The sequence below is a fragment of the Nannobrachium achirus genome (genome assembly GCF_963921795.1).
Source record: "Nannobrachium achirus genome assembly, chromosome: 23".
Lineage (NCBI taxonomy): Eukaryota > Metazoa > Chordata > Actinopteri > Myctophiformes > Myctophidae > Nannobrachium > Nannobrachium achirus.
In genome coordinates this window covers 50,625,085-50,651,382 of record NC_137830.1, presented here as the reverse complement: position 1 = coordinate 50,651,382, position 26,298 = coordinate 50,625,085, and the positions used below count along the sequence as shown (strand labels likewise).

At 43.7% G+C, this 26,298-nt stretch overlaps 1 protein-coding gene across 1 annotated transcript in view; it reads left to right on the top strand.

The window, feature by feature from the left end:
- Positions 1–26,298, top strand: part of LOC308308971 (uncharacterized protein) — a gene marked incomplete at both ends in the record, with an annotated part of 72,366 nt that overhangs the window by 32,922 nt on the left and 13,146 nt on the right. Inside the window, 2 exons of the mRNA XM_080754424.1 lie at positions 5,969–6,065; positions 20,372–22,249. Of these exons, the coding sequence (XP_080610550.1) occupies positions 5,969–6,065; positions 20,372–22,249 (1,975 nt within the window). The remainder of the gene's footprint in view (positions 1–5,968; positions 6,066–20,371; positions 22,250–26,298) is intronic.

Below are 26,298 nucleotides of genomic sequence, written 5' to 3'. Positions count from 1 at the left end.
ACAAAAAGACGTCACTCGCAGCTTCTGAAAAGCATTACCCTGAATTAGGTACTTCAATCAAAATACAGCCCTCCGTATTTTACCAAAGAACCACAGCAAGCTGATAATTCAATGCCTAAGTTTCTGCTGCGAGGATAATATAATAACATCATAACAAACGGTGTCTGGGCAATGACTGGCCTGGGCCGGGCTCTTTCTCTCTCTCTCTCTCTCTCTCTCTCTCTCTCTCTCTCTGCTGTTTAAAGGGAAACTCCACCTAAAAAGGTTCTCAACTGTCAGAGGAACAGCACAGTGTGGGTTGTGGTTTAGGGTGGACTGTCCCTTTAAATGTGTCTGCAGTGTAATCCTGTTTACATTAATACCCATGATTTATTGATTGATTGAATGATTGAATGATTGAATACTTTGCTAGCAGTTTCCATATGAAAAGATGTTGTACCAGGGACCCCCATATGACAAGATGTTGTACCAGGGACCCCCCCAACCTAAGGTTTCTGGATCGGGTGGAATTTTCAGATTTACCAGATTTGTTTCAGTGTTTCCCCTAGCCAGAAGCTGAAGGAGTGGGGGAGAATTGCGGGGGGGGGTTGAACGGGTCCATTTGCTTCTGCGCTACAGACCCATAAGGGTCTATTTGGTTCATAACTATCATTTGGCTGGGGCCTGGGGACCCCCTGGAACTCCCTCAAGGACCCCTCGGGGTCCCCGGACCCCACTTTGAGAACCAATCCTACTCACCAGTGGTGGAAAAAGTACAGTATCAACATTCTAATGTAGACATACTGTCTTACAACTTACAAGTAGATGTCTGGAATAGAAAATGTAGTGGAATAAGTAAAGGTACAAAAGTATTGGTGTCAAAATAAACTTAAGTACTAAAAGTTTTCAGTAATCATAATAACAGTTTCCAAATGTATAACATTTTTTAAATCCTATAAAAATAGCAGATCTACAAGCTCTACAAGCTCACAACACGTCACTTTGAGCTTGTAGATCAGCTATTTGCATATAGCCATCATGTCATAAATGTAGTGGAGTAGAAGTACTTAAGTACAGTACTTGTACAGTAAATGTAGACTTACTTTACACCACTGCTACACATTCTGTGTGCAGCAAAGTTTATTTTCTAGTCAAAAATGTTTGTTGCCTAATGATGACAGTGGTGTTGATGCATCCCTCGTTTCTATTCCACATCTAACCAGTGAGTGAATGACAACCGTGTTAGCACTTAGCTCTCATTAGCATGCGACAAGTAAGCCTACTATTGCCCAACAGCGGTAAACTACATGATTCAAACCCGTCGCTGAGGCACTGCTTTTATCCACAGCCCAAATCTTCTAATTGTACACACCAGTAGCAAATATACTAACGAGGGGCAAAGACGTAGTCAGCTCAGAATCAAAGGTGCTCAGCGCGACGAGGCAGCTACCTGACTGACTGACTGACTGGATGAATGAGAGGGGAGGGGGAGAAACTAGACATATACATCTCCTTCCAACCGTATGTAAGCGAGAGAAGTTAAAACGCTATGCTTCACATGAGCGCTACATTGTTGTGGGGTAAAAAAAAATCTTTAAAAAAAAAAAAAAAAAAAGTGAAAATCATACAGTGGCGGCCGGATTTGAAGCAGCGGCGGGTGCATGTAGGGGAAACACTGTGTTTTCTGATCTGTTTCATTGACTGTAACCCTGACAGGTTTAAAGACCTAGAGATGATCTGTTTCATTGACTGTAACCCTGACAGGTTTAATAAAGACCCAGAGATGATCTGTTTCATTGACTGTAACCCTGACAGGTTTAATAAAGACCCAGAGATGATCTGTTTCATTGACTGTAACCCTGACAGGTTTAATAAAGACCCAGAGATGATCTATTTCATTGACTGTAACCCTGACAGGTTTAATAAAGACCCAGAGATGAGTGAGTGTGTGCAGAGAGAGGAGGAGGGAGCTGACAAACATCTCATCCACAGAGCAGTCTCCAACATCTCCTCCCCAAGCTGGAGCTCCTCACACTGAGTATGTTTATCTATAGATTACCAGTAAGACTCCCTAATAGGGAGATAAGCGACCGCCAGGTCGCAGTGTGATTTTAGGGCAAAATGTGTAGGCCTGTTGGTGGCGCTATATGGGACAGATCCATATTGATGAGATGAGTGTAGACATACTGTGTACCGATTTGCGTGCTTTTAGGGCAAAATCTGTAGGAGCAGTGTCCAAAAATGTGTTTGAGAAAATCGGGCTGAAGGTGGCGCTATATGGGACAGATCCATGTTGATAACATGAGTGTAGACATACTGTGTACCGATTTGCGTGATTTTAGGGCAAAATCTGTAGGAGCAGTGTCCAAAAATGTGTTTAAAAAAATCGTCCGCCACCACTTTTGCATCCGTTCTGGAGCACCAGGAGTCGGTGGTCCCCGGGAATTCCCCGTGAGCAGCCCCGTTGGGGTGGTCATTTGGTCATTTTTGCACATTTGGTCATTTTTTACACCTGGGGGTCCCTGGAGCTCCGGGTTTTAGTTTGGCAGGTAAGGAGTGTGTGTGCAAAATTTGGCATGGATCGGGGCAACGGTTGCGGAGATATGAGCAGGGCAAAAGTGTGACGTGTGACAGACTGACTGACGGACTGACAGCCGGTGGAGGTTTGGATAGTATAGGAGTGCAAGTAACTGCGACCTACGGTCGCAACTATGTGTACACTTTGATATGAATGTTTATCTATAGATTAAGTTACTATGTGTACACTTTGATATTAATGTTTATCTATATATTATAAATAACTATGTGTACACTTTGATATTAATGTTTATCTATCCACCTCTTTCCGCGGGAATTTACTTGAGATTTTTTTGCACCACACTTCCGGTTAACAGCAGACATAGAAGCTCGCGTCGCGTCGCAGATGCAGCCGTTGTGAGCTTGTAGATCACACTCGACTGCGGCGCCGGAAAATCTGTGCAACTTCTGCGCAATGCACGATGGGATGTTGGAAACTTGTGGATAGATTATAAATTACTATGTGTACACTTTGATATGTCTGTCCAATGTTTATAGATTATAGGTTTGTGAATGAAGTGCTAAAAATCATTGTGTTGTTCAGTGGTGAAGCTGCACTATACAGACCAGGGCAGGAATTTCATGGAGGCCATGAAGGCCATGGCTGTCGTTGCCCCTCAATCCAATGGCATGACCTGAGGCCACAGTGGCCTTAATGCCCCTCAATCCAATGGCATGACCTGAGGCCACAGTGGCCTTAATGCCCCTCAATCCAATGGCATGACCTGAGACCACAGTGGCCTTAATGCCCCTCAAACCAATGGCATGACCTGAGGCCACAGTGGCCTTAATGCCCCTCAAACCAATGGCATGACCTGAGGCCACAGTGGCCTTAATGCCCCTCAAACCAATGGCATGACCTGAGACCACAGTGGCCTTAATGCCCCTCAAACCAATGGCATGACCTGAGACCACAGTGGCCTTAATGCCCCTCAAACCAATGGCATGACCTGAGGCCACAGTGGCCTTAATGCCCCAGCTGACTGGACCACTTTCTGCTCTGTCGCTTTCTGGTAAATATGTAGACAGTAGACACCAGTGTCTCTTTCTGGTCATGTAGACACCAGTGTCTCTTTCTGGTCATGTAGACACCAGTGTCTCTGTCTGGTCATGTAGACACCAGTGTCTCTGTCTGGTCATGTAGACACCAGTGTCTCTGTCTGGTCATGTAGACACCAGTGTCTCTGTCTGGTCATGTAGACACCAGTGTCTCTTTTTTAGATTCTGAAATCTTAACTCCCCAAGTCCCCATCTTTAAACCAATCCAGTGACTTTGATTGGTGCAGGGCTGAGAATGGATTAATCAGATTTTAAATACCATCATTTATCTATTTCACTGCAGATTAGGTTATCATCCCTAACCCTTAAATTCAACAAATTCTTTCAAAGAACTAAAATCTTATTTTTTAATGTCCTTCCAGCCCTGGTATTTGGCCTTTTTGCCCTAAAAAAAACACCAAAGGCCAAGTGGCAACGCCCCTAAAATTACACAATTCCAGGCCTGATACAGACTGACTGAGTGCATGTTTTTTTTTTTGCTGCAACGTCCAGGAGTTGAAACTGAAACATTTTACCCTGCTATACTTTCACACAGGGGTCATCAATATGTGGACAAAATGCACGGACAAAATATGTTCCTGGCAAAGACTTGGTCTTGTCCGTGACAAATTTTAGATTTTCCTTTTTACAGAATATCAGAATCAGATTCAGAATTATGTGTAACACTTTAGCTGCAAATTTTATTTGTAAGGACCCCTTCACTCAGAGAGGGTACAAATGGAACCAAATGGACCCAAGAGGGTTCACTATTTATGAGTTAATTTCATTTACCCATTTAGGACTGAGGCCCATGCTAAAAACACCATCTAAATCCTGACCTGAAATAATCCTGATTCAAAACTGTAACCATTTTAATAATCCTGTCTTTCTGTCAGGGTCCATCAGCAGAGAGCAGGGTCTCCTGTACCCAGCTGTGTCTCCATGAAGAGTGACACTTCCATGGGTAGATGTATTTCTGATGTAATTCCGAATACGTGAGCAGGCCGTGTTTTTTCAATAACATTTTTCATTGATTTCTATTCTTTTTTGGGGAAAATGAAAATTATTAAATACAATAAAATATTATACAAAATAAATGAAAAAAGTTATCGAAAAAACACGACCTGCTCACGTATTCGGAGGGTGTCAGGAGTCACCAGAAAAAAGGACAGGTGTTTTAATTGAATCTATCATGGTTAAAATTGGTAATGGTGGAAATTAAAATGGCCGCCATGGCCACCAGGGGGGCGTTTTTGCGATGGCTCCATATCTGAAAATGTTCAGGGCCCCAAACTGTTCAAGTGTACCAAGTTTCGTAATTTTATAAAAAAGTGAAAAAGAATTGGACAAAACCACGGGACTACCTCACAACATCACTGAATTGACTATTAACTATTCACCTGAACATGTTTTGATGTTATACATGATATCAATGGAATCCTTGACCATCAAAACATAGGTGTAGACGTCACATATTCTGTATTGTCTTGTTCGATTCAGGAGTTATGATGAAAAATACATTCAATGGTAATGGCGGAAATTAAAATGGCCACCATGGCCACCAGGGGGCGTTTTTGCGATGGCTCCATATCTGAAAATGTTCAGGGGCCCAAACTGTACAAGTGTACCAAATTTCACGCTTTTATGAAAAAGTGAACGATTCACCTAAAATCTGACCTCAATCCTCCGTACGGGGTTATTCTCCTCAAAACTGCCTTTATATATTTAATCTTTATATATTAAGGTTATTCTCCTCAAAACTGGCCAACAGTACAAAGGCAGGGCCTTTAGCCAATGAGGGAGCATCACCACCAACAAGTGCAACCTGATGAAATCGCTTTTTTAGAAATATTTAACTTTAAGCACCCGATGAGTCTGGAGAGAGAAGAGAGACCCATTCAATCCCTCAGTATCTGAGAGATTGAATGTAGGAGTCTCAGAAGTAGCCTAATGTTGGAGTACCCGTTGGGCAGATCTTTATGCCCATACATGGTGATCCATGTTGGAGTTCCTGTTGGGCAGATCTTTATGCCCATACATGGTGATCCATGTTGGAGTTCCTGTTGGTCAGATCTTTATGCCCATACATGGTGATCCATGTTGGAGTTCCTGTTTGGCAGATCTTTATGCCCATACATGGTGATCCATGTTGGAGTTCCTGTTGGGCAGATCTTTATGCCCATACATGGTGATCCATGCGAGCCCACACTGTTTCGTTGGAACAGTATTTCTAGTTTCATCTAGCTTTTATTTTTTGATGCTACAATGTGTAGATGAGACACATGCTGTATAAAGAGATGTAACAATAAAGAAACATGAACAAGTGAGCTGGATTTATGTGAGAACTATTTTAATAATCCTGTCTTTCTGTCAGGGTCCATCAGCAGAGAGCAGGGTCTCCTGTACCCAGCTGTGTCTCCATGAAGAGTGACAAGTCCATGGATAGAGGTATTAACTTCAAAGATGGACACCACTCTACTGATCCCAGGTCAGAATGTAAAACACATCATTTAGTTGTTATCAAAGTGAACTCTAGTGAGCAGCAGATGAAGAGTATAAATTAATACATTGATGATTTAGTTTTATAGCATGAACAGGTTATGACATCATCAATAACCTTTGTTTTCTCATCATACTGTCCAAAACAACCAGATAGATGTATTTCTGATGTAATTCCGAATACATGAGCAGGCAGTGTTTTTTCAATAACATTTTTCATTGATTTCTATTCTTTTTTGGGGAAAATGAAAATGATTAAATACAATAGAATATTATACAAAATAAATGAAAAAAGTTATCGAAAAAACACGACCTGCTCACGTATTCGGAGGGTGTCAGGAGTCACCAGAAAAAAGGACAGGTGTTTTAATTGAATCTATCATGGTTAAAATGGAGTTTGAAGTTATAATGGGTTTGTATGGGAAGGTCCTGGAAGGGGGCAAAATGAGGGAAATGAATATCAAATATCTAAATACTGAATGAAGAAATTCAAAAACTGTCCTGGGTGTTCCCAAAAGCCTGATTAGACGATAAAATTACCAAAAGTTTTTTTGAAAGTGAAATATCCCTTTAATGTACAAAAATAAATAGTCCCATCCTAGATGGAAACCTCCCTAAACAATGTTCCTCCTGGCAGACCCTTAACACTTAAGTTGCAATCAATTATTCTCTTTGAAGGTCCGCGATGCCATGGTCTCCATAGACTTCCATGTAATTCATAGTGCACGGATCGTGCACGCCCATGCCTAGATTATGCACCACGTGTGTGCAGGCTGTTCACAGCTTTCAAACAAAAGAATCCGCTTGGAAATCCGTTCAGGCATTCATGATTTAGCAGCCATTATGTTTTCTTCAGATGTAAACAAACATGGCTGCCATGTTTGAAAGAATGGGTTGGTATGGGGGTTAAACATGCAATTTCGCGATCGCGATCATGCCTATTACATTTTTTTTATTTTTTTTCAAAAACGGCCCAAACTCGGGAAACTCGGGGTTGGCACCAGTAGTGTTAATGTACACAAAGAAATAGTCCCACATTAAATGGAACTTCCCTTTACCATTGTTCCTCCTGGTAATCATATATTCATATGACGCAGTCTCAGTCATAAGTTGAGTCCAGTCTGCGAGCCCCGGTGTGGCAGAGCTCTTCCAGTTCCTCAGTATTATCCTTGCTGCTGGTGACTCTTTGTGGCAGATGCTTGTTGTCTCCTAAGAGACAGAGTCCTGGAGATTCTGGCAGAGTCACTCCCAACCAGTCACACAGTTTCCCAAGTACTTCCTTCCAGAAGGGCAATACCACTGGACAGTCCCAAAAAGCATGCATGAATGTTAATTATCTCCCTTACATTTCCAACATCTTTATCTTCAATTAAACCCATCCTAAAAAGATTCACAGGGGTATAATAGTATCTATGTATAATTTTGTAATCAATGAATTTGCCCGTAATATCCCTTGTAGCCCATCCTACATTGGATGTTATGTCCTGCCATTGAGCACACTTCCCACACTACTCCTTAATTGAGAATATTTCCCAAATTCACCCCTCCCTGCCAGATTAAACTGTTCTACTAACTCCTGACATGATTTGAAGTTTCCTTCCTTACACAGATCATTGATCACATCTAAACCGTTCCTCTGCCAAGTCTCCCCGCAAAATGAATGTTTAGCTATCAAGATACGTGGATTATTCCATATAGAAGAGTAACCTTGTTTGTATTGTGATTTCCCCATCAACCTGTGCACTTCAGACCATACCCATTGGGAATGTATCAAAACTCTACTAATCTAATCTGAGAGAGAGCCTGTATGGGTTTAAAAGGAGCTACCATATACCTCTCAATATTCACCCAATCAGGTTGGGAGTCATAATCAACCCAGTGCCTCACTATTTTAGCCAGTTCAAAAGATAAATGATTCATTTCCATTATATCAGATAAGTCGGCGCTCAACTTTAACCCTAGATATTTCATTCCCACTGGGATCCATCTGAAAGGAAAGTTGGAGACCTCTGACTGGAGACAGGAACTAGATACAGGCATCACCTCTGACTTCTGCCAATTGATTTTATACCCAGATATTTGGGGGAATGTATGTTGTGGTGTCAGGGGAACCACTCTAACAGAATCCCTTTTATGCCCATACATGGAGATCCCTGATGTCATCAATATTAAGCCCATATCTAACAGGACTTCATATGGGAATGCCCATATATGGAGGAAGACAGCCCATATCTGTGTGGCTGGTTCAGACAGGGATCTCCATGTATGGGCATAAAAGGGATGTACTATATACAGTACATGGATCTCCATGGGTAACTGGTCCCATATACATCACTGGTCAAATGACCAAGAATTGGTGAGACCTTGCCCTTTAGGGTGAGGTATTACTAGTTATGTGTCCAGCCTGATATATGGACATATTGTCAGACTCATGAGGTATATATATATATATATATATGTCACGGTTAGATAGAGAAACTGTTAGATCGAGAAACGGAGCGCTCGTCGTGCGGCGCGGGGTGGAACAAGCGGTCGCTTTGAGCCACAACAACGTAGCGTCGGCAGGAATGATAGCCTCACCCCACGGAGGTTATGGTTAGGGTTAGGGTTAGGCATTGTTTTACTGAGGTTAAGGTTAGGGTTAGGGTTAGAGTAAGGCATAGTAAGCTAATGGCTAAACACAGCCGAGCTGGGCTAGTAAATAAACGAAAGAGAGTCGCAAACGAGTGACGTCAGCGCCTGCACTAGTGAATGGCTGTTGTCGCCATCTGGTGGTGATTGGTGTGTGGTGAACTACAAAACGAGCGCTCTTACCACAATCTCACTGAGTTACCCAAACTGACTGTAACATATATATATATACGTCTGACGTCAGTCATCTCACATTAGGTATACAAACAGACAGACAGACAGACATGAGCTGAGGTTTTCATACTAAATAGCGACCTACGGTCACAATAATTGTATAAACATGTTTTATGATTGCAGAAGTGTTGACCACAGAGCAGAGTCTTCAGCAGCCAGCTGTGTGTCTATGAAGAGTGACCGCTCTAAAGGAGGAGCGCCCGACTTCAGTAATGAACCTGGACCTCCACACACACAGTATGTGAATCATCTCATATAATATACAATATTCACCATATTCCTGGCCATTCTATGGAGGCTGCCATTTTCCTTTTACAGAGGGCGCTGGAGCATTTTTCTTTGTGCTGCTTCATAAACATCTTTTCACTTCCTCCCAAGTAAGGAAGTGACATGGAATTGTCTGTTGCCAGGTTTGCCAAAGAAATAAGCCCAACAGAAGCAACTACAGTAGGCTATACTACTTTACATTCACATTTGAAAATAGCAGATCAGCAAGCTCACACTGTGTCACATTGCGACACATTGTGTGCTTATATATTTGCTATTTAAAAAATATTGAGGGAAAACATTTTTTTGAATATTTTTGAAAAAGATTAACAACATAAATCTGTGTGGAGGTCCCTGGCACCACATATTTTCAGATGGGGTCTGCGACTGTGGACAAATATGTAATCTGGGGTCCTTGATATGAAAAGATTTGGGAACCACTGGTTTAAAAAATATTAGGAAGTAAGCCCAATAAGCAACTATTTTTTTAGAGAACAAATTGCTTATTATAAGCAGACATGGCAACCCAGGTACATTCAGAGCCCAGAGCCTAGAACGCCAACTACTGACACTTTAATGCAAGGACAACAGGAAACCAAATGATGATTTTCAGGCCAGCTTTTTCAGCCTCCGCCTCTTTCAGGATATGAACAGGAAGCCGGGGGCGGGGCCAGGAATAACATGAATACAATATACAATATATTATAGGGAAGGGAGAAGAGTCTGGGACGCGTGGAGCGTCGTCCAGGGTGTTTTAGTGAAGGGAGAAGAGTCTGGAACGCGTGGAGCGTCGTCCAGGGCGTTTTAGGGAAGGGAGAAGAGTCTGGGACGCGTGGAGCGTCCAGGGTGTTTTAGTGAAGGGAGAAGAGTCTGGGACGCGTGGAGCGTCGTCCAGGGTGTTTTAGTGAAGGGAGAAGAGTCTGGGACGCGTGGAGCGTCGTCCAGGGTGTTTTAGGGAAGGGAGAAGAGTCTGGGACGCGTGGAGCGTCGTCCAGGGTGTTTTAGTGAAGGGAGAAGAGTCTGGGACGCGTGGAGCGTCGTCCAGGGTGTTTTAGGGAAGGGAGAAGAGCCTGGGACGCGTGGAGTGTCGTCCAGGGCGTTTTAGTGAAGGGAGAAGAGTCTGGGACGCGTGGAGCGTCGTCCAGGGTGTTTTAGTGAAGGGAGAAGAGTAGAATTTTCATGAGCCTTCACATCAGCCACAAACGAAGCACACTTTCTGACAATATGCTCAGTATTGGCGTGGACCCCCTAAATGATATGTTTTTGGCAAAGACCCCCTAAATGATATGTATTTGGTCTTTTAGAGTGGAAATGGAGGCGACCATGTATAGAAGTATACTGTATGGAGCATTTGTAAGAATCTTGACAAAACCCTAGTTTGACCCCTAACAAACTTGTTTTCGAAAGAGAGTCGCAAACGAGTGACGTCAGCGCCTGCACTAGTGAATGGCTGTTGTCGCCATCTGGTGGTGATTGGTGTGTGGTGAACTACAAAACGAGCGCTCTTACCACAATCTCACTGAGTTACCCAAACTGACTGTAACATATATATATATACGTCTGACGTCAGTCATCTCACATTAGGTATACAAACAGACAGACAGACAGACATGAGCTGAGGTTTTCATACTAAATAGCGACCTACGGTCACAATAATTGTATAAACATGTTTTATGATTGCAGAAGTGTTGACCACAGAGCAGAGTCTTCAGCAGCCAGCTGTGTGTCTATGAAGAGTGACCGCTCTAAAGGAGGAGCGCCCGACTTCAGTAATGAACCTGGACCTCCACACACACAGTATGTGAATCATCTCATATAATATACAATATTCACCATATTCCTGGCCATTCTATGGAGGCTGCCATTTTCCTTTTACAGAGGGCGCTGGAGCATTTTTCTTTGTGCTGCTTCATAAACATCTTTTCACTTCCTCCCAAGTAAGGAAGTGACATGGAATTGTCTGTTGCCAGGTTTGCCAAAGAAATAAGCCCAACAGAAGCAACTACAGTAGGCTATACTACTTTACATTCACATTTGAAAATAGCAGATCAGCAAGCTCACACTGTGTCACATTGCGACACATTGTGAGCTTATATATTTGCTATTTAAAAAATATTGAGGGAAAACATTTTTTTGAATATTTTTGAAAAAGATTAACAACATAAATCTGTGTGGAGGTCCCTGGCACCACATATTTTCAGATGGGGTCTGCGACTGTGGACAAATATGTAATCTGGGGTCCTTGATATGAAAAGATTTGGGAACCACTGGTTTAAAAAATATTAGGAAGTAAGCCCAATAAGCAACTATTTTTTTAGAGAACAAATTGCTTATTATAAGCAGACATGGCAACCCAGGTACATTCAGAGCCCAGAGCCTAGAACGCCAACTACTGACACTTTAATGCAAGGACAACAGGAAACCAAATGATGATTTTCAGGCCAGCTTTTTCAGCCTCCGCCTCTTTCAGGATATGAACAGGAAGCCGGGGGCGGGGCCAGGAATAACATGAATACAATATACAATATATTATAGGGAAGGGAGAAGAGTCTGGGACGCGTGGAGCGTCGTCCAGGGTGTTTTAGTGAAGGGAGAAGAGTCTGGAACGCGTGGAGCGTCGTCCAGGGTGTTTTAGTGAAGGGAGAAGAGTCTGGAACGCGTGGAGCGTCGTCCAGGGCGTTTTAGGGAAGGGAGAAGAGTCTGGGACGCGTGGAGCGTCCAGGGTGTTTTAGTGAAGGGAGAAGAGTCTGGGACTCGTGGAGCGTCGTCCAGGGCGTTTTAGTGAAGGGAGAAGAGTCTGGAACGCGTGGAGCGTCGTCCAGGGTGTTTTAGTGAAGGGAGAAGAGTCTGGGACGCGTGGAGCGTCGTCCAGGGTGTTTTAGGGAAGGGAGAAGAGCCTGGGACGCGTGGAGCGTCGTCCAGGGTGTTTTAGTGAAGGGAGAAGAGTCTGGGACGCGTGGAGCGTCGTCCAGGGTGTTTTAGTGAAGGGAGAAGAGTCTGGGACGCGTGGAGCGTCCAGGGTGTTTTAGTGAAGGGAGAAGAGCCTGGGACGCGTGGAGCGTCCAGGGTGTTTTAGTGAAGGGAGAAGAGTCTGGGACGCGTGGAGCGTCGTCCAGGGTGTTTTAGTGAAGGGAGAAGAGTCTGGGATGCGTGGAGCGTTGTCCAGGGTGTTTTAGGGAAGGGAGAAGAGCCTGGGACGCGTGGAGCGTCGTCCAGGGTGTTTTAGTGAAGGGAGAAGAGTCTGGGACGCGTGGAGCGTCGTCCAGGGTGTTTTAGTGAAGGGAGAAGAGTCTGGGACGCGTGGAGCGTCGTCCAGGGTGTTTTAGGGAAGGGAGAAGAGCCTGGGACGCGTGGAGTGTCGTCCAGGGCGTTTTAGTGAAGGGAGAAGAGTCTGGGACGCGTGGAGCGTCGTCCAGGGTGTTTTAGTGAAGGGAGAAGAGTAGAATTTTCATGAGCCTTCACATCAGCCACAAACGAAGCACACTTTCTGACAATATGCTCAGTATTGGCGTGGACCCCCTAAATGATATGTTTTTGGCAAAGACCCCCTAAATGATATGTATTTGGTCTTTTAGAGTGGAAATGGAGGCGACCATGTATAGAAGTATACTGTATGGAGCATTTGTAAGAATCTTGACAAAACCCTAGTTTGACCCCTAACAAACTTGTTTTCTTCTTTTTTCCCTCGTATAATAAAGTTATTAGGACTCAACAGCTGTCACAGATTCTCCTAGTGAAACTGAATTTAACTCTTTGTGAGATGTGTTGCTTTACAAACTTTTGGAATGGAATTCATTCACAGATTGGACATTTGTCTGATAATATTTCCTGACTACAATCTACATCAACACGTTGAGAGCTTGTAGTTAGGTTATTTGAACAATTTAAAAATGTATTTTAAGATAGTGAAACATGGCAAAAGGTTTTACGGATAAGGTCAGGGGCGTCACGGGGGGAAGTGGGACTGAGTCACTAGGGCCCAAGGTGGAGGGGCCTTGATTATTTTATACTTTAACTATTGAAAAATATCAGATATACAAGCTTATAGATCTGCTATTTTTGAAAAGTTGTGAAAATGTGTGCAAATCTTTGAATATATGTATTAAGCGAATATTTGTAACTCAAAATGTTGCTTCTGGGTGGTCCCTGGAACTAAATATTTTGAGATGGGGGTCTGTGGTTAAATACATATCATTTTGGGGGTCCTTCACATGAAAAGGTTTGAGCACCACTCAAACTCAACCGAGAAAGATCTTCAAGTGAGGAAGGCACTTGCATGGAGGGCCCTGAATGGCATGGCCAGTATATGGAACTCCAACCTCCCCCGACAAATCAAACTCAGCTTCTTCTTTGCAACGGTAGAGTCTGTTCTCCTCTATGGCAGTGAATGCTGGACCCTGAAGCCAACCCTGCAGAAGTCTCTAGACGGGTGCTACACCAGAATGTTGCGTGCAGTACTTAACATCAGCAAGAGTGCACATGTTACCAACAAGAGCCTGTATGAGGGAATACCAAGGGTGAGCGAGAAAATTGCTGCCAGAAGAATGAGACTAGCAGGACACTGCCGAAGACATCAGGAGCTTCCTGCCGGCAAACTGGTGCTGTGGGAACCAACACATGGGCACCGGTCACGAGGACGTCCCACAATAACATACGTGGATGTACTCAAGAAAGACGTAGGAGCACAAAGCACCAACGAGCTGGCCAGATGTATGGAGAACCGGGATGACTGGAAGCGACGATGGAAGGCTCGTCTGAGGACGACCTAGAGAGACCACTGACATAGAAACATATATATATATATATATATATATATATATATATATATATATATACACACACTGTATATGTATATATATATATATATATATATATATATATATATATATTTTTTTTTTTTTTTTTTTTTTTTTTACTCACAAATAGCAGATCTACAAGCTCGTAGCGCAGCACTCAGTGCCGTGCCGCGCTGTGAGCTTGTAGGCCCTATATCTGCTATTTTTCAATAGTTAAAGCACAAAATAATGTGTAATAATACGTTTTCCAGTCTAAATGGGTTAAGCCAGGGGGAGGGCTCCTTATGAAGAACATTGAAAACCTAAGAGTGAATCCTTAATATTACTGTTTTAGTCCTACTGTATGTTCATAGACCATTCTTCTATTGTTTGTTGCTGCATTGTCAAGGAGAAAAAATCATGAGCTCATATGATATGAACATGTTTTATGATTGCAGAAGTGTTGACCACAGAGCAGAGTCTTCAGCAGCCAGCTGCGTGTCTATGAAGAGTGACCGCTCTAAAGGAGGAGCGCCCGACTTCAGTAATGAACCTGGACCTCCACACACACAGTATGTGAATCCTCTCATATAATATACAATATAACACTATACAATATATTAAAGGGAAGGGAGAAGAGTCTGGGACGCGTGGAGCGTCGTCCAGGGTGTTTTAGGGAAGGGAGAAGAGCCTGGGACGCGTGGAGCGTCGTCCAGGGTGGTTTAGGGAGGGGAGAAGAGTCTGGGACGCGTGGAGCGTAGTCCAGGGTGTTTTAGTGAAGGGAGAAGAGCCTGGGACGCGTGGAGCGTCGTCCAGGGCGTTTTAGTGAAGGGAGAAGAGTCTGGGACGCGTGGAGCGTCGTCCTGGGCGTTTTAGTGAAGGGAGAAGAGTCTGGGACGCGTGGAGCGTCGTCCAGGGTGTTTTAGTGAAGGGAGAAGAGTCTGGGACGCGTGGAGCGTCGTCCAGGGTGTTTTAGTGAAGGGAGAAGAGTCTGGGACGCGTGGAGCGTTGTCCAGGGTGTTTTAGTGAAGGGAGAAGAGTCTGGGACGCGTGGAGCGTTCACAGATTCTCCTAGTGAAACTGAATTTAACTCTTTGTGAGATGTGTTGCTAGACAGCTTTACAAACTTTTGGAATGGAATTCATTCACAGATTGGACATTTGTCTGATAATATTTCCTGACTACAATCTACATCAACACGTTGAGAGCTTGTAGTTAGGTTATTTGAACAATTTAAAAATGTATTTTAAGATAGTGAAACATGGCAAAAGGTTTTACGGATAAGGTCAGGGGCGTCACGGGGGGAAGTGGGACTGAGTCACTAGGGCCCAAGGTGGAGGGGCCTTGATTATTTTATACTTTAGCTATTGAAAAATATCAGATATACAAGCTTATAGATCTGCTATTTTGGGGGTCCGTGGTCAAATACATATCATTTTGGGGGTCCTTCACATGAAAAGGTTTGAGCACCACTGACATAGAAACATAAATATATATATATATATATATATATTTTTTTTTTACTCACAAATAGCAGATCTACAAGCTCGCAGCGCAGCACTCAGTGCCGTGCCGCGCTGTGAGCTTGTAGGCCCTATATCTGCTATTTTTCAATAGTTAAAGCACAAAATAATGTGTAATAATACGTTTTCCAGTCTAAATGGGTTAAACCAGGGGGAGGGCCCCCTATGAAGAACATTGAAAACCTAAGAGTGAATCCTTAATATTACTGTTTTAGTCCTACTGTATGTTCATAGACCATTCTTCTATTGTTTGTTGCTGCATTGTCAAGGAGAAAAAATCATGAGCTCATATGATATAAACATGTTTTATGATTGCAGAAGTGTTGACCACAGAGCAGAGTCTTCAGCAGCCAGCTGTGTGTCTATGAAGAGTGACCGCTCTAAAGGAGGAGCGCCCGACTTCAGTGATGAACCTGGACCTCCACACACACAGTATGTGAATCCTCTCATATAATATACAATATAACACTATACAATATATTATAGGGAAGGGAGAAGAGTCTGGGACGCGTGGAGCGTCGTCCAGGGTGTTTTAGTAAAGGGAGAAGAGCCTGGGACACGTGGAGCGTCCAGGGTGTTTTAGTGAAGGGAGAAGAGCCTGGGACGCGTGGAGCGTTGTCCGGGGTGTTTTAGTGAAGGGAGAAGAGTCTGGGACGCGTGGAGCGTCCAGGGTGTTTTAGTGAAGGGAGAAGAGTCTGGGACGCGTGGAGCGTTGTCCAGGGCGTTTTAGTGAAGGGAGAAGAGTCTGGGACGCGTGGAGCGTTGTCCAGGGTGTTTTAGTGAAGGGAGAAGAGCCTGGGACGCGTGGGGCGTTGTCCGGGGTGTTTTAGTGAAGGGAGAAGAGTCTGGGACGCGTGGAGCGTCCAGGGTGTTTTAGTGAAGGGAGAAGAGCCTGGGACGCGTGGAGCGTTGTCCGGGGTGTTTTAGTGAAGGGAGAAGAGTCTGGGACGCGTGGAGCGTCCAGGGTGTTTTAGTGAAGGGAGAAGAGTCTGGGACGCGTGGAGCGTCGTCCAGGGTGTTTTAGTGAAGGGAGAAGAGTCTGGGATGCGTGGAGCGTTGTCCAGGGTGTTTTAGTGAAGGGAGAAGAGTCTGGGACGCGTGGAGCGTTGTCCAGGGTGTTTTAGTGAAGGGAGAAGAGTCTGGGACGCGTGGAGCGTTGTCCAGGGTGTTTTAGTAAAGGGAGAAGAGCCTGGGACGCGTGGAGCGTCCAGGGTGTTTTAGTGAAGGGAGAAGAGTCTGGGACACGTGGAGCGTTGTCCAGGGTGTTTTAGTGAAGGGAGAAGAGTCTGGGACGCGTGGAGCGTCGTCCAGGGTGTTTTAGTGAAGGGAGAAGAGTCTGGGACGCGTGGAGCGTCGTCCAGGGCGTTTTAGTGAAGGGAGAAGAGTCTGGGACGCGTGGAGCGTCGTCCAGGGCGTTTTAGTGAAGGGAGAAGAGTCTGGGACGCGTGGAGCGTCGTCCAGGGCGTTTTAGTGAAGGGAGAAGAGTCTGGGACGCGTGGAGCGTCGTCCAGGGCGTTTTAGTGAAGGGAGAAGAGTCTGGGACGCGTGGAGCGTCGTCCAGGGCGTTTTAGTGAAGGGAGAAGAGTCTGGGACGCGTGGAGCGTCGTCCAGGGCGTTTTAGTGAAGGGAGAAGAGTCTGGGACGCGTGGAGCGTCGTCCAGGGTGTTTTAGGGAAGGGAGAAGAGTAGAATTTTCATGAGCCTTCACATCATCCCAAACAAAGCACACTTTCTGACAATATGCTTAGTATTGGCAACAATTGGCGAGGACTCCCCAAATGATATGTATTTGGCCTTCTGGACCCCCTAAATGATATGTTGTTAGCAAAGACCCCCTAAATGAATATGTATTTGGTCTTTTAGAGGGGAAATGGAGGCGACCATGTATAGATAGGAATCCTGGTCAATGAGAGCATTTGTAAGAATCTTGACAAAACCCTAGTTTGACCCCTAACAAACTTGTTAACCTTCTTTTTTCCCTTGTATAATAAAGTTATTAGGACCCCAACTTTCAGCAGCTGTCACAGATTCTCCTAGGGAAACTGAATTTAAATCGTTGTGAGATGTGTTACTAGTAGGCCTGGGGCGGTATGGACATTTTGTTACCGCGATTACCGTCTTCCCATTTACCGCCGGTACTGCGGTAATTACCGCACCCCCGTATCTATTAATTAAGGTTCGGCGATAAGCCAAAATATTGCAATCATCTTCCCAAAAGTCGCCTCTCCACAGTGGAGAGGCGACACAGCCTGACTGCCCGAGATATACTTCTCCGTACAGCACAGCGGGTCTGGCTTTCAAAGGAGCAGATCTACAAGCTCACACCACATCGCATCCGCGATGCGTTCTGAGCTTTTAGATCTGCACTGTCGGGTTACCATAGTAACGTAGGCTAGCTACTTGGGCTTTTCAGACACAAACAGCTATGTGAACAAACCAGAAGAGGAAGGGTAGTCAGATCGTGTACAGTGATTCTGTAAACTCACGTCACGTCTCAACTCTCAAATCACAGTGATTGAGTGCTGCTATATACAGGTTTTAGTTACAAGACTTGACAGAAAAGGTTATAAAATCGCCGACGCGCCGCTGGACGGAGCACAACGTGCGACGCGGTGGAGCTGGAGAAAGTAAAATAGTTTCATTTTCGGTTTTGTCCACGCGGCCCGCGCTCCGCCAGTAATCCGTATGAATAAAAAAAGATATGCCACAACACAAGGTATGTATTAACATCCTTGTGTCGAGTGGATTACAGAGAAAGTATATGCTGCATTGCTGCTCCGTCATAGAGTTGTGCTCCGTACTCTACTGCCCTGCGTGCACTGTGTGTGTGTGAGTGACGTATGTGGGCGGCTTCCAACGTGTGGTACACGGCCCAGAGCAGAGCGGCATGGAGCGCATGCGGTCCTCGCTTCTCCCCCGTTTTAAAACTCGCTCGTTCTCAATAAAAATAGCCTATTTTTTTGTCTTTTTTGACCGCGGTAAGGACCCTGACACCGCGGTAGGCCGCGGTATACCGCGATACGGCGGTACGGCGGTTACCGAACCCAGCCCTAGTTACTAGACACATTTACAAACCTTTGGAATGGAATTCATTCACAGATTGGACATTTGTCTGATAATATTTCGTGACTACAATCTACATCAACACATTGAGAGCTTTTAGAACAATTTAAAAATGTATTTCAAGTTATTGAAACATGGTAAAAGGTGTTACGGATAAGGGGTAAGGCCAGGGGCGTCACAAGGGGGGGAAAGTGGGACTGAGTTACTAGGGCCCTACAAGCTATACTAGATATACAAGCTTGTAGATCTGCTATTTTTGAAAAGTCGTGAAAATGTTTGCAAATCTTTGAATATATGTATTTTTTAAGTGAATATTTGTAGCTCAAAATTTTGATTCTGGGGGGTCCCTGGAACTAAATATTTTGAGATGGGGAGCAGAGTCTTCAGCAGCCAGCTGTGTGTCTATGAAGAGTGACCGCTCTAAAGGAGAAAATCCCAACTTCAGTGATGAACCTGTTTTCATTTACTGCTTTCTATTGTTTTAGAGATTTTAGTATTTTGATTTCAGTGGTTGGGGGCATGCGTACAAGTGGCTAAGTATGTATTTTTTAGACACAATAAGGTGGCAATTTCTTTGTTACTATTTACACCAGCCCCCATAAGTCACATCTGCCCATGAAAACCTATTGTGACTAAAAAGACATATTTAGCCACATGCATGCATTCCCCCAACCTGGGGCATGCATGCAAATCGAAATCGTTAAAATCTCTAAAACAATAGAAAGCAGTAAATGAAAACATTTTAACACTCATCTTTTCTTTTTTATAATGACTATCTAAAATATGAACCCTTGTTGTAAAAAAACAAAGTTGTCCTTTAACTACAAAACTCAGGAGTCTATTTTGAACGAGCTAATAAGAGCAGCTCTTAAGAAGTTTCCGGCTCTTAAACTAAGATATGGAGGCGTGACCAATTGCCATTTTGCTATTATGAGTGCCTTAATTAGGGCAGTACGGCAAGGCGATGTGTGTAAAAGGCCCTGAATTAGTCATGGGCGTGTTTGGGCGTTAATTTAATCAAACCAATCAGCGTAGTGCCTGTCTGTAAGAGCTGCTCCAGAGACAATGACAACAACAACAGAACCAGGGCTGTGTGCTTTACAGCAGAGGAGACCCTGATGCTGGTGCACAGACAAACATCCTCCCCAATGAGGAAGCCAAGTGAATCTGGGTGATTAATACATTCATTAAATGATTAATCTGGGGGTGGGAGAGCATCACACAATGATCTACATCTGGGGCACTGCTTCAGTGATGTTACTAGTATATTCAAATGCCAAGCGCCCCCTTGTGGATCAACTATAATATTGTCAGATCATGAACATTACAATTGTGAGCTTGTATATCGGCACTATTCATTGAAGGACAAGTAATATAGGTCTTAAGTGGTTAATTCAATAAAATAACTTAATATATTAGATTACCTATTTATATTATATTGTCTTCATCTCCACAGAGAGAGACTCAGAACCACACCTGAACAGAAGACATCCAGTCAAACCACAAGTGAACAAAGTAAGGCACATTTTACACTAATTTACATCTCATATTAATTACTATTTTTGGACGAATTGTAGATTTTCTGGCGGGTATTTAAGATATAGTTTTAATGGTAGGCTATATTAGATGTAAAGTTATACATTAACTTGAGTGTTTAACATGTCTTCATTGTCTTCTCATAGCAGGTGTCAGTCCGCAGGAGCAGTTAAAGTTTTATAAGGTCGGTTTGAACCGTCTTGATCGTGTGACATACGTCACTGAAGTGCCCTCCCTCAGCAGCATCTACACAGAGCTCTACCTCTCAGCGGGAGAGAGTGAAGGGGTTAATACCCAACATGAGGTCTGGCAGCTTGAGACAGCTTCCAAGAAGAGGACCCTCCATGACCAACCAATCAAATGCAGTGACATCTTTAAGCCCCTCCTCCTTGGCAGAGAGACACCCAACAGAAGAGTTCTGACCAAGGGCATCGCTGGCATTGGAAAAACCTTTTCTGTGCGTAAGTTCACTCTGGACTGGGCAAAGGGTTTGGAAAATCAAGATGTCATTCTCCTGGTTCCCTTCTCATTCCGGGAGCTGAACTTGGTCAGAGATGAGCAGCACAGTCTTCTCTCACTGATCCATCATTTCCACCCAGAATTAAAGAATGTCACAGCAGAGCAGCTCGCTGTCTGGAAGGTTGGCCTCATCTTTGATGGTCTGGATGAAAGCAGGTTTCCGCTGAAATTCGAGAACATTGATATTGATTCTGATGTCTTCAACAACAATGACATCATCTCTGATGTCACAATGACATCATCAGTGGGTTTGCTGTTGACAAACCTCATCAAGGGGAATCTGCTCCCCTCAGCCCTCCTCTGGATAACTACCAGACCTGCAGCAGCCAATCAGATCCCTCCTGCACATGTTGACCTGGTGACAGAAGTACGAGGGTTCACAGACCCCCAGAAGGAGGAGTTCTTCAGGAAGAGATTCAGTGATGAGAAGATGGCCAACAAGATCATCTCACACGTGAAGACATCAAAGAGCCTCCACATCATGTGTCACATCCCAGTCTTCTGTTGGATCACTGCTACCGTTCTGGAGGACATGTTGAAGACAGACGAGACAGAAAAGCTGCCAAAGACCCAGACTGCGATGTACAGCCACTTCCTGTGGGTTCAGACCAAGAGGAAGAATCTGAAGTATGACACGACGGATGGGGTGAATCAACAGCATTCAAGCTCAGTTAAGGGTGATGGTGACAGGGCGATGAGTCAAAAACCAAGAGAAAATTCCTGGTTGACCTGGTTGAAGACCACGACACAAAGACTGCTGGGAGTGAGTGCAACAACTAGCAATCTTCAAATGTCCAACCCTGACAAGGAGGTGCTTCTGAAGCTGGGCAGGCTGGCGTTTGAACATTTGGAGAAAAGTAGCATGATGTTCTACCAAGAAGACCTGGAAGAGTGTGGTCTTGATGTGAAAGACGCCTCGCTGTACTCAGGAGTGTGTACAGAGATCTTCAAAGAAGAGGCTGTTCAATCTGAGGGAAAGGTCTACAGCTTTGTTCATCTGAGCATCCAGGAGTTTCTGGCTGCAGTCTACCTGTTCCACTGTTACACACAGAAGAATACTGAGGTACTGAAGACATTCCTAGGAGAAGAGGAAGAAGAAGAAGAAGGAGAAGGAGGAGGAGGAGGAGAAGAAGAAAAATATATGAGCCTGGATGTCTTCCTGAAGAGAACCTTCAAAAAATCCCTGAAGAGTAAGAATGGTCACCTGGACCTCTTTCTCCGCTTCCTTCATGGCCTCTCACTGGAGTCCAACCAGAGTCTGTTAGGAGGTCTGCTGTTTCAGACAAAAAACAGTCCAAAGAGCATCCAGAGAGCCATCAACAACCTGAAGAAGATGAAATTTGAGGATGCAGATATTTCTCCTGACAGATTTATCAACATCCTCCACTGTTTGATGGAGATGAATGACCACTCACTGCATCTGGAGATCCAACAGTACCTGGAGTCAGGGGACAGATCAAAGACAGAACTGACTGAGAGCCAGTGTTCAACTCTGGCCCACATGCTGCTGACGTCAGAGGAGGTTCTGGATGAGTTGGACCTGGGCAAATACAACACAACATCAGGCTGGGGGAAATCCAGGCTGGTCCCAGCTGTGAGGAACACCAGAAAGGCTCGGTTAGTAGTCATGTGAATAGAAAACGTATTGGAAGAGAGAATAAATATACCTTCACATCCAACACTATAAGCAGAAATGATGGTTAATGTAAAATATCCAATAATAATCAGGTCTGGTGGTATTGTGTTTATGTGCAAATAAAAAAATAGTCATATTAAAAAGATCCATGGCTAATAAGACATTAATACATTATAATTGACCCTGAAACAGACAGGAGTTATACTGTATAATACATTATGACATCACAACAGTGATATTATGTTCCTATGTCCACAGTCCTGTAGCACCTCTAACCAAAAAAACACTGTGGTGTGTGTGTGTGTGTGTGTGTGTGTGTGTGTGTGTGTGTGTGTGTGTGTGTGTGTGTGTGTGTGTGCTTGCGCGCGTCTCAATTAACAAGTATATACCGGTAGTCATTATTGGCAGTAAATATTAAATTATTTATGTGGAAGTTAAATCATTATTTTATTTGATGACCTTCCTGTCCTGACATTTGACCTTTGTGCCCTCAAAACGACAACACCACCAAAGGTCAAGTGGTCTTGACCCTAGAATGACAAAACTCCTATGAACATAAAATAACCATTAAAGACGCACAACAAACAGTTCAAATGTTCACATCAGTGTTCCTCCTGGTTTAAGTGGAAATGCTTCTGGGGCTGCGTTGATACAACCCTCACCATGTGATCCATGTTTGGGATTGAATGATTTTTTTCATGTTTTCTTTTTCCTTGAACATGAACTTGATCTAATCTGTGTTGATAATCTCTGTTTTTACATATTCTACATTTACAGGCTTGTTGGCTGTAAACTCGAGGAGCCAGATTATGAAATTGTGTCTTCAGCTCTCAGCTATAATCCTTCACATCTCAGAGAATTGGATCTCAGTTATAACAACGTGGAGGATTCATTCATGGAACTCATCTCTGCTGGATTAAAGAGTCCACATTGTGAACTGGAGATACTGAGGTCAGATTAATTAACCAGCATTATTTAGATTTGTTCTGTTTTATTATTTATTGTTTGATTCTAATAAGAGGAGTGTGCATTAAGTTGACATCATGGTAGAATCATGATACGGTGTTGGTTAGTACTCACTCTGGCCACTAGGCGGCGGGTGAGCCAAACAGCATCTATGCCAGGCTGTTTTTCTTTTTTTCAATACTACATTCCGGATCCAAATATTGTAGGCTACTTTCACTCCTCTACAATTATATGAAAACTTGAGTTACTTTGCAGATATAAATGATTATATTATAAAGCCATCTTTAGCCCTGTTTTATACCTAAAACTAATAAAAATAGCCGATCTACAAGCTCACAACGTGTCGCGCTGTGACACATTGCTTATTTTGATGCCATCACTTTCGTAGCCTTCTTTTACCCAAGTACATTTTGAATTCCGGACTTTAACTTGTAACAGAGTATTTCAATAATGCAGTATTGATACTTTAAAAAAAATCATAATACGTTTTCTTCCACTGAGAATGGAGAGACAGAGACTAGAGAGCGCTCTATGAGTATGATCACAGCAGCTGCAGCCCATGGCCATCAGGATCAAGCCTTTATTCTCCAACGATGTTGCACGCAGAGAATAGCAGACCTCCAAGCTCAGAGTCCCTACAGGCACATCCACAACGTGATGTGAGCTTGTAGGCTACTGTATGACTGAAGCTTGTACAGTCAGCTGTTCTCAGCGTGCAATGCCGTTGTGGCCCGGGTGACGTCTCACCAGCCAACACAGAAGAAGTACGAATGAACTGAAACCCGTGCTGAGCGCTGAGCGCACCCCAAAACAACACATTTGGGGAATTGATTACATTTTAGGCACCTGCGCATGAAGTCTCAAATTTGGTAAACAAGAAATCTGTCTATATAATGCTGCGCTCATACTGTATATTAGGCTATAGCCTAATTTGAAAACTACCCAGTAGCATTTGGGAAGGCATAGCCTCCCCTTAGCCCTAGAATGTCTCCAATATTCGGTCGATTGACTCTCCGAGTAATCCCTCAGATGTGGAGCCATAGAACGCTCCCATGGCGCGGCGGTTAGCAACTAATCTGCGCGGCACTAAAGTGCTGCGCGCTTCTTGTGTACTCACCCAATAATTAATTCCTCAGCCTGGGAGAAAGATATTGTCCTGTAGTGTCATATCCATTTGAAAGTTCTGGCTGAAAACGTGTACTTTGTAAAATATCTCCACTTATCTCGAGCCAACACGGACGACTTACACGACCGGGCGAGGGGCCCGGAATGATTGCTGGACTGAATATATGGGAACATCCGCTGATCGTCACAGACGTCATCACAACTTGACAGGCGCGCTGACATTTGATCATGGGCACCAATTGAGACGTGCCACTGGTGGTTTTGCGTAAGCCGAGTTGATAAAACAAGCACCCCATTCACAGGCAACCTCTCTCGCATCCCAAACGCACTTTGGTGTCTGTTGAGAACTGAGAAAGGTTTGGAAACTAAAAAGCTAACGAAAAAGAGATTGAAAAATCAAGTCTATGTAGATTTGTATATCTACAACTTATATATATATTATACTTATTTTTTGTCATTATTATTATATTATTATATTGTTTTTTTTTTTACTTTTAGCTACCTCAGTTTTAGAGGTGTACACCTGTATTATACAGGTGTACAATCCTTATTTGTGAAAATGAGTGCATCTGAATGTTGCATTTGCAACACAACATTTGTAAAGAAAAAAAAGGGGTTCAAAAGGACAAATTTAGAATCCATTGCCAGTCCAAGGACTGTAGGGATAGTTTTTCCAGATCTGGATCCAGTGAGCCACACATTTATATGTTATACTTGTGAAAGCCAATTAAGGAGGAACACTGTTCCAAAGGGCCCAGGGAGAAAAAGAACATATCCTTCAAACCCAGACACTGGGTCTTCTGGCACCTCTTCTACTGCCCGGCCCCTAAAGCAACAGAGAGTGTCTTTTAAAACAGGAAAACAAACTACCGTTGGCCAAGCCATTGCCTATTTAAAACATCGCCAATACTTCAAAGCAATGAAGGCTCTCTTTACCACCATGGCCAGAAAGTCCATGCTGCAGGTGGTTTGCAAGGCACTTAGCCAAGAGGTAATTAATCCTATTTACTTTTACCAATTGATCTGTTTTGGGTCACATTATCTATCTCGTTCATATTTATTCACAAAGAGCTCTACTAAAATGTCTGAAGCAAATACATTTCTATCTGTGATATTATCTTATTTTCAGAGAAAAGCAATGGTCCAGGACAAAAATAGTCCCCTGCGACAAAAACCCTCTGTGGAGAATCTGGAAACGTTCTCCTGGGAGGACACAATGGGGTGGCTTTCCGTAAAGGCCCCTGTTACAAACACGTGCCTACAATGCATGTTTCCTTCCCCGGAAAGCATCAGGTCCCACAGATCTGTTCGACGCCTTAGATGTAGACGGTATGATACAACATATATATGTAGCAACAGAATCATTTAATTCACAATATAATTACTACCATAAAATATAGTTACAATATGTGGAACCCTTGTGCTATTTCCAACCCTTCCAATGATGGAAGGTTTGGTTGATAAGTAGGAAATGCACCCAGGGTGAATCAAAATATGAAGCATCCCTTAATTCAAGACATTTCTATTGTTTCAGTATTCAAACAGAGGAGGAAGCTGAGGCCTTTGTGAACAAGAGGAAAGGCATGGCACTTGCAATCATGCAAAACACAGCATGCATGTCAAAGGTTCACTTTCGTTTATTTGCTGACAAGATGTTTGTACGTTTTCATTGATGCATAAAAGCAAATAAACACTTTTGTTCCAAAGGTTGTCTTTGTTCAGGGCTGCATAGCATTATCGATGTGGAAACAGGGGTGCCCAGGGAAAGTATTTCAAACCCTCAACTCCCTGGGTGTCTGCCAGTCCAAACCAGCATCTAGGCGGCTCATCGATGATCTGCGAAAGGGTCTTGACACACGATTAAAAGTCTGGAAGGACAAAATAGAGGTGAGAGTCAATGTGCCATGTTAGCGTTGCAAAGCCACTGCATT